This window comes from Leptidea sinapis, chromosome 23 (genome assembly GCF_905404315.1).
Source record: "Leptidea sinapis chromosome 23, ilLepSina1.1, whole genome shotgun sequence".
Classification (NCBI taxonomy): domain Eukaryota; kingdom Metazoa; phylum Arthropoda; class Insecta; order Lepidoptera; family Pieridae; genus Leptidea; species Leptidea sinapis.
In genome coordinates this window covers 2,141,293-2,154,496 of record NC_066287.1, presented here as the reverse complement: position 1 = coordinate 2,154,496, position 13,204 = coordinate 2,141,293, and the positions used below count along the sequence as shown (strand labels likewise).

Here is a 13,204-nt window from a genome sequence, read left to right as displayed (position 1 = left end):
AATTAATAAGTTTTTGAATTTTACATTATATGTATACAATGTATGTAAAGTAATGCACAAAAATTACTAAAACGTTTTGACTTACTTGTGTACATTAAAAGAAAATTAAGTGCTTATTCATAAAAACCTCAAAAGAGTGAAGTAGATGTATCGATTCGCATTCACTGTAAATTCGTAAAGGTGTATGAGAGCAATTAAATGTTTAAACTAATAAAATTGGTATCTTATCAATATAAAAATCCCCGGAGAAGGCACCGACTACGCATGCTTCTATTGTTATGGGCATGCCGCAGGGTTCGATATTAGGTCCTTATCTGTTTCTGCTTTATATAAATGACCTGCCTATCTATGTTAACAAATTATGTGAGACGATATTATTTGCAGAGACACTTTTCCCAGATTTTTAAAGTAAATTGAAAAGTAGAAAATGAAAATTTTTGTAAAATAGTGATTATCACATTATAAACACATGAGGTAGAAATTGACTTACTGTACCAACTTCTTAAAACTGGTCACTAATTCATGGACAGTATACATATAAGCTCACACATCGTGCTACTGAACTTTCATTATATCAATTTAAGCTTCATATTAAGAAATTTTTAATGAAGCGTATTATAAAGTTCACGGAGTGTGTCAGTCAGTGTTAAGGCAGGATATTTTTTTTGAAAACAAGAGACGAGACGAGCAGGAAGTTCAGCTGATGGTAATTGATACGCCCTTCCCATTACAATGCAGTGCCGCTCAGGATTCTTGAAAAACCCCAAAAATTCTGAGCGGCACTACAACAACGCTCGTCACCTTGAGACATAAGATGTTCAGTCTCATTTGCCCAGTAATTTCATTAACTACGGCGCCCTTCAGACCGAAATACACATTTCTGCTTCACGGCAGAAATAGGCGCCGTTGTGGTACCCATAACCTAGCCAGCATCCTGTGCAAAGGAACCTCCCACTGGTAAAGGATAGAAACTTGCTGAATTTCTTGCTGGTTCTTCTCAGAACAAGCCCTCCTGGTTGTCTCTTGCACCGATGGCATCAAAATTGACTTTCATAAGTGTACAAATTGTAAAATGAATAAAGAAAGTTCATTAATATTTCAAGCAGCGTTCGTTCACGAGCAGGACGCATCATCGTACGCATGAGTTTATGAGATATAGCCCGCTAAGAATATATTACCCACAGCCACATAAAATGACTGACGGAAATCTAAAACCGTGTGTTATTTTAACATTTGTCAATCAATCATTACTTCTTACAAATACTACCTTGTGCTATTTTCGTTTTGTTACGAGAATAAGGCTACTGCGCACTTTTTTTATTAGATTCACCTGTATGTATATTTGTATGTAACCGACTCATTTGAGCGCGATTTAGACCCACTTTAAACGGCCAGATTTCGTTTAAACTTTGTAGATCTATCGAGGACCAATGACAATACATTAATTTGATAAAATAGATAAACATAAGGACAGATGGAAAGCTTTTGTTGCATCTCTGAAAATGACTACGTATTTTTCCATCCAAGGATATGTTTTCAAGTTCCCGAGGTCATTCGCCATTAACCGCTATCAGTTGGGTTTTGATTATTATAATTGCTAAATCTGTCCAAGACCTTCCTTCAAAAGAATTGTACTGATAACGGGGTATTTAATCAATTCAATTAACATATGTAGTTGTTTATCGTTATCACAGCATCGGATTTATATCAAGCCGTGATTTAGATTTCCAGCAGTGACAATTAAGTGTTTGTGTGAAATAAGTGTTTAACACAATTATGTGAATGTTAGGTGAGTATTGTTTTTATTACTCACATTATTACTTTACATATTACATAGGCACGTAAGTGGATTTGCTAGAAATTGTTGTAACCATAATGTTAACACCAGGAACAGACATAAACTTATAATGCCAACTACTCGGCAAGTCGAGTAAGTCTTAGGTGGAGCGATGTATATGCTTTTACAACAAGATCCCGGAAAATGTTCAAAACAAAAATATTGCGTTATTCAAAAGAATTTTTAAAAAACGTTTGTGTGGTAAATGTTATGATAAAAAAAAATAACTTTTAAGATACTCATAAAATTTAATGTAAAATGCTGAAGCTTTAGGTAAATATAGATTTAAAAACTGTTTTCATTCCTCTCGCCACTGGGCAATGAGATTTCTTGCCACTTTTTCTCATTTCAGCACAACTTTTCCGAAGTTGTTGTTAAATCTTTGACATTACATACATTTTGAAAAATGATTGTTGTTTATTTTTTTGAAATGACTTGAATTGAAATGACAAAGTTTGTTGTAATATATCAATTATGATAATTAATGATAGGCAAATTGTGTCGTGGACTTCTAATTAAGTATAGGTAGGTGATGTTAACACGATGACAAAATTTATTATGCCTACTACGATAGAAGTATATACTTACAACAGGAGCCCAGGACTTACAAAATACTTGTGTTGCAAAATTCCTAAAATATTTTTAGAACGTCTGTGTGGTAAATGTAACTCTAGCATAAACCAACTACCTATTGAGTTATACGAAATCATTTATACAAACAGTACAAATCTTATAACTATATTTACAATACTATGACTACATAAAATTAAAACTATCATTACGGCGAAGCGTACCAAGAATACTGGCAGCATTTCCGCGTTAGATAGCTTGGCTGATCCGTTGACCAAAGCCTATTTAGTTGTAATACAATTTGGTTAAAAAATAGCCCAATTACAACTGACATATGTAATTCTCCTAACCTCAGGGTCATATATTTTCGAAAGTGTCAGATTACGGATTAAAATTTGTAACGATAATAAATTATGAATTTGAATTAATATTTGAATTTGGAGGGTTTAAATTTGGAGACAGGGTGAGAAACGCAGACATCCGAAGCAAAACTAAAATAACCGATTCACTTACTTTCTCCCTCAAAAGAAAATGGAAGTGGGCGGGGCACGTGGCCAGATACTCTGACGACAGATGCCATTCGGCCATCGAGGCATTAGAAAGAGAGGCAGGCCTTGTGGTAGGTGGACAGATAAAATAGTGGCGGTGGCGGGGCAAAGTTGGATAGAGACTGCAAAAACTAAAACTAAATGGATTTCTTTGGAGGAGGCTTTTACCCAAAAGGGGTCCATACAAAACCAGAGATAAAGATAGTAAATTAGAGTAATATTAAACAATTGTTTTTTTTGCATGGAATCAAATAAAACTTCATTATTATTATTATTTTATTTGAATTTAAAAAAATACACCACTGTATTTTTGTTACGTAGTATAGAAAAGCAGTTAATTGCATTCTTTATTTCAAGTAGGTACTGCCGTTTTACCTCAACAATACTTCGTAAAGACAGCTAGATTAATAACTTCTGGATTAATATTAAATTTGCATTTATTTTAATACGATAGCTTTCATGGCTCCTAAACTATACAAAGGTATCGAATGGGTAACTCAAAGTAATTAATACATTAAACAATATCTTTAAACGCGGATACTTGCGCTGTTTTGGGTGAGCGCGATCAGTGACGTCAAAGTTCATAACAACAAACAAACAAGCGAAGAGGATTGGTTGACGATTGACTACTTTTACTTCACAACCAATTTGAGCAATGTCGTTGCTTTTTAAATTTAGAATTTAGTAAGTATATAATACATAAAATATGGGTATATTTGTAATGAAATTAGAGTATACAGTAGCGCGGTACAAAACTAGGTATTTTAACAAAACAATTTATTTTTCTGAAAAGACCAGACGCTCTCGTTTTTTGTATTGTACAGTTTCGGTTTTCGTGTGCTTACCGGCTACCGAGTAGGTCGTGAACGATGAATATTTTTACAGTTTTAATTACCTATCTAATTCCGAGGTTAATATAAAGAAATCTAAGATAAGAAAATTTAATCTACTCTTATATTGCCCTTGTATTACTATATGTGTCTGATTTTTATGTTGTTCGAGTATTGTGTAAGTCTTAGGACTTAGGGTGACTGTCGCAGTGTGTGTGAATTTCATATCGGGGTCATATTATAATATATTATAGGTAGCTTAGGTCATTTTGTATTATGTTACGACACTTTATATCATCATCATATTCTATATATATATCTCGTGTAACGGCCCTTACTCTGACGTTCTTGCGTAACGTTAGAAAATCTGACGCTAAGCTCGAATATACAGCCCGCGTGGCGAGCGACTCGAACGTATAAATCTTTAACGCTTCAAATATATTTAACACTTATTGAAATCATAATATAATGCACATAACTTTTACAGATTGGGACCATAATAAAATTTGTTTTAAAAACTTAATTAACGAAAAGTAGTTTTCGAATACAACTGAAGATTTTTTTAAGCACAGAAAGTTCTAGAGATAATCGAGGTTAAACAAAGAAACATACAAAAATATTTTCAGATTTATAATATTCATATTATAAACCCTCGAGTTTGAACGCTTAATACTTTTCTGATGGTGAGCGGAGACACTCTATACTGTTGTAAGTTGTTACTGTAAGCTTGCCACAATACATCAGTGGCAAGACATATAGACGTCACTGTTAGTTTGTTACAATACATAAGTTACAGGACATATTGATGAAACTATAAGCTTGCTACAATACATCAGTGGCAAGACATATAGATGTAACTGTTAGTTTGTTACAATACATAAGTTACAGGACATATTGATGAAACTATAAGCTTGCTACAATACATCAGTGGCAAGACATATAGATGTAACTGTTAGTTTGTTACAATACATAAGTTACAGGACATATTGATGAAACTATAGGCTTGCTACAATACATCAGTGGCAAGACATATAGATGTAACTGTTAGTTTGTTACAATACATAAGTTACAGGACATATTGATGAAACTATAAGCTTGCTACAATACATCAGTGGCAAGACATATAGATGTAACTGTTAGTTTGTTACAATACATAAGTTACAGGACATATTGATGAAATTATAAGCTTGCTACAATACATCAGTGGCAAGACATATAGACGTCACTGTTAGTTTGTTACAATAAATAAGTTACAGGACATATTGATGGAACTATAAGCTTGCTACAATACATCAGTGGCAAGACATATAGATGTAACTGTTAGTTTATTAAAATACATAATTTACAGGACATATTGATGAAACTATAAGCTTGCTACAATACATCAGTGGCAAGACATATAGACGTCACTGTTAGTTTGTTACAATACATAAGTTACAGGACATATTGATGGAACTATAAGCTTGCTACAATACATCAGTGGCAAGACATATAGATGTAACTGTTAGTTTGTTACAATACATAAGTTACAGGACATATTGATGAAACTATAAGCTTGCTACAATACATCAGTGGCAAGACATATAGACGTCACTGTTAGTTTGTTACAATACATAAGTTACAGGATATATTGATGAAACTATAAGCTTGCTACAAATACATCAGTGGCAATACATATAGATGCAGATGATGCCCTGCCCATTACTATGCAGCGCCGCTCAATCATTATTGAAAAACCCAAAAATTCTGACTACAACTGCGCTCATCACCTTGAGATATAAGATTTCAAGTCTCATTTGCCCAGTAATTTCACTTTCAGACCGAAACAAAGTAATGCTTACACATTTCTGCTTTAGGCCAGAAATAGGCGCCGTTGTGGTTCCCATAATCTAGCCGGCATCCGGTGCTATGGAACCTTCCACTGGTAAAGTGTACGCATTCTTGAACTAAGTCTGTTTCTAAATCATTAAGATACATTTTTTCAAAACAAACTGACTTTTTCCGTCAGAACTGATGGTGTTAGTCACTCATTTTGGTGAGAATTGAAAATTTCTCTTTAAATCCGTGATAAGCCTCGTGCCGTTTTTCTAACTCGGATATGAGTCTATCTATGACAACGAGAAAGGTGTTAAACCTGAAGTAATCACTCGCAGCTATACCAATATCTTCATAGTTTAATAATGTTTAATTAATGTTTCATCAAATCTATTTTTCTTTTTGGTTGCCTTTTTTCATCTCTTTGTAGGTATATTCTTTCGATACGCTCAACTCGATCGCCTTTTCATCGAAGTACTTGAAATTCTCTCGTTCAGCTATGAAAAACTTACGGAGTGATTCGTGAAGATCAGCAACGGTAAATAAATCTATGTTAGAAGTCTGAATTTAAACATTCACTTTGTTTATTTTCTCCAAAAAACATCGCATACAACAACCATCACCACCGTTTTCAGTTTTTCAATTTTCTAATCAGCAAATTGTTAACTTCATATTTTGTGAAGGGATTTTTTTTATTGTCAAGTCGCAGTCGTTCAAATATCAGCTATTCCATTAATTTAAACCAAAATACTATATCTCTATAAGGTAATGAATTAGTTTTAGATTTAATAATAATTTGTCAATTTTAGTCAGTATTTTTTACGCATAAAGAAATCTTTTTGAAATTGAATTCTACAAGTTGCAATTTTGTTGCAGCAATCATGTTGAGACCATGGATATCATATCAAGATTGAATTGTATAAGGAGATATCATAATTATTAGGTACACGGAGAAAAAAAATATAGCAGTTATCAGTGAAGAAAATATGTAAAAATTACTACATTTCGACTACAATATCGAACGCTGTTGCGTTATTCTAAACATTCATGATCATTATTGTGTAATTAATAAAGCGTTTAGCGATTGTTTATGTAGAGATGTTGAAAAATTTATTATTAAGCACTATAATATAAAGGACTATATTTCGATTTTGTTAAATATTTTAATCTCTCACCAATTTTTTAATTTTGTGCGTGTATAATAATTCTTTTTTTCAATTTGTAAATCGAATTAAAAAAAATATGAACTAAATTTGCCGCCCTAGGCTCCAGCCTACTCAGCCTGCTGGTAAATCCGCCACTGGATGAAACTATAAGCTTCCCAAAATATATTAGTGATATGAGATATAGAAGTAACTGTTAGTTTACATATATAGTTTTACAATAGATTAGTAATAGAAGATACTTATATATTTTACTCTAAGCTTCCGCCATTATATTAGTGACAGGAAATATAGATGTCACTGTTAGTTTGCTACAATACATTAGTTACAGGACATATTGGCGTAACTGTAAGCTTGCTACAATAAATTAGTAACAGAAGATAATTATATATTTTACTCTAAGGTTCCCACAATATAATAGTGACAGGAGATACAGATGTCACTGTTAGTTTGCTACAATACATTAGTTACAGGTGCGTATTATTAATTTTAGTAGGGTAAATACTTAAATGGTTTGCTTATGCTGAGATGGTTTGGACGTGTCGAGAGAATGAATGAAGGACGATTGACGAAGAAAGTGTATAAGGCTAGTGTGAATGAAAGCGTTGGAAGGGGTAGACCTAGGCGGACGTTTCAAGATCAAAAAGGGACGTCTTGAAAAAAGGCCAGGTCAAGAGTACCCTAAACCGGAGAGCATGTATGAAAGGAATAATGAAAGTGGACGAAGCGAAACTAGTATGTTAGGATCGTAGCAAGTGGAAAGAAGTGGTCTCTGCCTACCCCTACGGGAAAGAGGCGTGATTTTATGTATGTATGTATCTAAATACTTAAATGTTGAATATTTTTTTGGGTCTATGTGAAGTCTATTTAATTTTAATATTCAACTATAAAATTTATTCTGAGTACATCTAAGAAACTTAATACATATGCATTAAAATTATTACCTTTTTGCTCTGAATCGCGTCAGTCATGATAATGTCGGTGACGCGAAACCATATGATTTTCCCCCACTAAAGAGTGTCCAACGCACCTAAAGAAGATTTCACTTCAATAATATATTTTGACAAACCTTGTACACGGTAAAATTCGAATGAGTTTATGGATTGAAAGGTTTTGGTTTTCACAAGAATTGTGAAATTGTTATTTGATATAAATAAATCAAATAAAAAACTTTTTGCGTGTCTACATATGGACATACATTTTTTGGCAAGTATATAGCAATTTACCTTTATAATATAGTAGAAACAATAACAAGGTGTTACTATGTTTGGTATTTCGATGTTTAGTTCATTGCACTCTTGTTATAATATCGAATTAAATGCAGACTAACTTATCCATATTGGAGTGTCTACTCCAGTTCAACAAACATGATCCAAAAAGATATCTTTGACTGAATACAACACTTGAAGTTATGCATTAATATATCTAACTATTAATTTAATTTATTAGTTGATTTATTTGCTTTTCTTTTTGTAATGTCCAAAACATATTACATATTTCCTGATGGAATGACCCCGATGGCTTGGGCACGGGGAAGGGCGTTGTTGTGGGACGCAACTAGCGTCGATAATCTGGCTTTTTCTCATTTCCAAGCTACATCAGTTGATGCTGGGGCTGCTGCTTCGACTGCCAAAGACAGCAAACGTCTCATTTTTGTGCCGTATGGTGTCGAGACATTTGGCCCGTGAGGCCTACTCAGGCGCGGAGAATGTACAAAGTATTATCTAAAAATCCTGAAATCCTCTACAGGATTTATCTGGGTAAGTCGCTCGCAATTACGTTACGATTCGATTTCTACGTCAAATAGTTCAAGCTTATACTGGGGTGGGGTCGCCAGACCAGAGATGACAGCAATACTCCACATATGGCTGGACCTGCGCTTTGTAGAGCGCTAGAAAATGAACCGGCTGAAGTATTGCTTTCCTCAATTTATGACCCCAAGTTTCTTGCTGGTTTCTGGGTTTAGCTTCCATATTTCCGCGGAATTGGTAATCGTTTGGGATTTTGAGTATGCTGACACTCGGCGAGACATTACGAGTAGTCGGGAGTGTGTTATACGACAAATAGGGTTTTTTTAGTAGTTATCTGGAGAGATTGAGTCTTCTGAGGGATAATTTGAACAAGGTTCATTTACCACAATCGGTGATCTTCTCAAGAGAGGACTTGGTGGAAGACACACTGATTTCCCGATGGCCCGTGTATACTTACGACATCTTCAGTACTGTCATCTATATAGTAATGCATACTAGAGGCGTCCAACATATTATTATCATTAATATTCAAAAAAAGGAAAATAGGAGATACCATACAACTTGGGAAACGCCAGCATTCACGAGCTTCGAGTTTGAGCAATATCGCGTCGCCAACGACCAGTATCCTGCGTTCAGGGAAAAAGCTGGTGATGCCCACTTGCATAAAGTTTTCAGAAGCTCAAACGATGGAAGTTTCGAGAAAAGCGCCTTTTGCTATACACGATTAGAGGCCTTTGCTATATCTAGGCTAAATGCAAATGCGACTTGACAACTTAGGTCTCAAGGTGACGAGCGCAGTTGTAGTGCCGCTCAAAATTTTTGGGTTTTTCAATAATCCTGAGCGGCACTGCATTATAATGGGCAGGGCGTATCAATTACCATCAGCTGAACGTCCTGCTCGTCGTAAAATGCGAGGCGTTCTCGGGTAGTAACTGCGATAAGCTCTCTGTAGCATGTATTTAGTCTACAAAGCGTTCACTACAGCAACAAGTGTATTGTTTACACGAAGATTCTTTATAATTACATCTGTATAGTGCGTCTGTCCAAAAATTATTGCTTGCCCATTCGAAAAAGCATTCCTCAGACCTTAGAAGAACGGGCGAAAGAAACTCAGCAGGCTTCTTTTTTTCATTAAACTATGGTTACAATGTAATATCGTAACGTTTTAAAACAACTCTTTTGAATTTCCTTATACATTTGTTTTGAATATTTTCTGGGGTAGACTTACTTACTCGACTTAGCCGAGTAGTAGGCATTACTTGAGGCAGAAAATTCACTTATGTGCATATGTACATACATTACATTATCAAGAATATATTGAGAGGCAACAGTTCCACATACACCTAAATATAGTCGAGAGAAGCGATGCGTTGTGCTCGTTAATGGGTGCAACTTGTGGTTGTTCAACTCATCCAACCTACTCTGGCGATCTTGACCAGATCGGTCCATCTTGTGGGAGACCCTCTCCATTGCCCTTTGAGTGACAATGAGCTTCCTCATATGGCCCATAGTTAGCAACCACGTCTGTGTTACTAGCAACACGCACTAGTTAAACACCTTCGTCTTGATACACTAGTATTTTGGACGAGATGATGGCCGTTGGGGCAGTAAAGGACCGAAAGTTGCCATAAAAGTTCACATAGTTTGGCCGAGTAGTTTTCATTTATGAATTTTTTTTTTAAACTTTTTTGTTTACGTGGATGATGTAATTTTAATTTGTGTACAGCTTTCTTAGCCACTTAAAACCTATCAAAAGTTAGCACATATAAAGAATAGTATTTTATTTACATTAAAAGTTGTAGGTTTGTGAGGTGTATTAAATTAGGTATATCTGTATTAAGTGATTTTATACTTTTTGAAGTCGGTTTTTTAGCGTTTTTATTTTTTGTATGTCCATGTCGTTCTTAATATATAAAATGCTCACAGATATAAACAAAGATTTTCCTAAGCAGGTACAAGATTGTTTCGTACCTTTTCTATCTTGTTCCCCTTAGTTTCTCCCGCGTCCCCGAAACACACATGAAAATTACATTAATTTTTAGTTAGTTGATCAGGATACTGAGCAGTAAAACACTTTTTTTACATTTTCTTCAACATTATCAATATCAATCGTGAAAACGTCTAAATATCTTGCTGGTCCATCTATTCCTTTCTATCCATTGAAGCTTCCAACAATACGGCGGCTGTATGCAGGAACAATAATAGCTCTAAATACTTCGTCTTCTGCTTAGAGTGGAATCAATCAAAATATATTTTTATTATTGTTTCATGAGTCATTCAAACATGACGTGAATTGTTTGGGCCCCAAAACTCTGTTCTTACTGCAATGTGGATTGCGCCTTACGAGCAACTTGGGCTGCCAGGTCGCCAAACCTAATAACCGGATAGACCAGCCAGTTTGGCCGGACATTTGGGTAAAAAGGTCGGACATAATTGAGGATTTTGTGTCTTAGTATTAATAAGAATGACAAAAATTGTACGCTTTAACGTATCGCTTGATTTATCAAGCATGTTTTTTGCCACATAACTTTCTTTCTTTTCATTATATTTAGATCAAAATAAATAAATTTAAAAGTTAACCTTAAACCTTCAAAATAAACCATATTTGAATAATGGTCGCGTACTTCGATAAACCGGATCAAAAATGCTCGATCACATTTAAAGCTATATATTTTTATGTATTTACATCAAATATTTTAAAGGTTGGGCCATGCTATTTTCGTTTGTGTAAAACCTTTATTTATGTCCAGTGTGTATGAATTGATGGATTCAGACACACTCTTGAGGTTTTTTCTTATTTCATTTCAGCTCCTTAAAATTTTACACCATTAATATTTGATTCTGTCCTTTTCTTTGAACTCACATTATTAGAATTAGACATTGAAACAATAAACAAACTAGAAAAATAAATTGATTTAACTTTGATCAACAAAATTCATTTTGTCCATATACTTATGGACTAATAGAGATACACGACAAATGTTTATAACATTAAAGAAAATGCTCGCATATGAACGACTTGGTTCGTTTAGCTACGACAGCTTAAAACACCTTAAGCACCTCAACCTGCTTTTCTGCCGTCTTTTCCTGATTTTAAATAACATAACGTATAACAATATCGCAAGATTATGATGGCAATTGGCATTATATTTGATTTTGAATTAAATGTCATTTAAGTACACATGTAAAGAGCCGGTACTGGATATTCTTATCTGCGTGATACATTTGATAAGGTTTGATAATGTATTATTATAATATATTACGTAGAATTTATTAATTTTTGATTTCCGAGTAAGGTTTACTGGATTATTGTTGTTGATGCTGGGCCCAGATTAATGAGAAACCCCGTTGATTAACGCTAATAGGTAAATTTTGACAATAAGGGACGTCTGGTCCCTTATTGCCAAAAGCAGGACGTTCAGCTGATGGTAATTGATACGACCTGCCCATTCCAATGCAGTGCCGCTCAGGATTCTTAAAAAACCCTAAAATTCTGAGCGGAACTACAATTGCGCTCGTCACATTGAGACATAAGATATAAAGTTCCATTTGCCCAGTAGTTTCACTAGCTACGGCGCCCTTTAGACCGAAACACAATAATGCTTACACATTACTGATTCACGGCAGAATTAGGCGTCTATGTACATGCAGTAAACATTTAAGTAAGTCGATTCTTGATTGAGACTGTCGTGGATAACTTCCTGTACTTCGCCTTCAATATCGGAATACTAGTTCTAGAAAATTAAGTTATCCTGATTCTAAATAATCTTTAAAACATTATTAAGCTGGCTATGATGTTAGACAGATTTCCAATTTGTGATATTTCGTTCAATTTTGTCTTAGTTGTACGACTGACAAAGTGAGTATTGAAGATTGTTTAGGATTTTTAAAGGATTCATGCAGTGTATATATTTTTCCTAGAATACCCATGGGAATAGCAATTATTTTGGAAACACAGATTTCTAATACAACCCAATTTCTAAACTAACTAACTTCAAAGCACATCGCTAATTCCTAGGTAGTTGCGAATCGGCCTCTATCATCCCATTCTAATCATTATTATTTAACTTAGTGTCTGTCTGTTTCATATCTGAGTTCATTCTTGAAGTGGAAGTTTACGGAAGAGATTAAAGAAAAGAGAAAAGCTCAGTGCGTTCATTAGACGTACCCTCCAATGTATACATATAATTGAAATTCGAAGGTAAAAACAATTGATAATATGAAAATACAATATCGTAAATTTTTTTGAAATCTTAATATTCAATACAAAACAATGCTTATCACTATATTAACAATACTTATTATGATTAAATTTAATTAAAATTATCATTACGGGGAAGTGTAAAAAGAATACTGGCAGTAATTCCACGTTGGATAGCGAGGCTGATCCGTTGACTGAAATAGCTGCCAACGCTTGGGTTTCCAGGTGCAGTGAGTAGTACTTTAGTCTTGACACCAAACGGCACAAGGATGTAAGACTCACTGAGACAAACATATTTGCGACGTTGGCTGTCTTCGGCAGTCGAAGCAGCAGCCCCAGCCAATTTGAAGCAACTTGGGCATGGGAAGGAGCCAGAGTGTCGATGCAAATCGCATCCCACGGACACATTTTTAACATCTGGAATGTTCTAGAAGAAAAGTTCTCACTGAAATCTCGAACCAAGCAGCTTTTATTGTTACATTAGCCAGT

The 13,204-nt window shown here is 34.6% G+C and overlaps 1 protein-coding gene across 1 annotated transcript in view; it reads left to right on the top strand.

Moving 5' to 3' along the window:
• Positions 1-1,769: 1,769 nt before the first annotated feature.
• LOC126971283 (mucin-5AC-like) overlaps positions 1,770-13,204 on the top strand; it is a 41,386-nt gene continuing 29,951 nt past the window's right edge. The window contains exon 1 of the mRNA XM_050817510.1: positions 1,770-1,789. Within this exon, the coding sequence (XP_050673467.1) occupies positions 1,783-1,789 (7 nt within the window). The 5' untranslated portion in view covers positions 1,770-1,782. The remainder of the gene's footprint in view (positions 1,790-13,204) is intronic.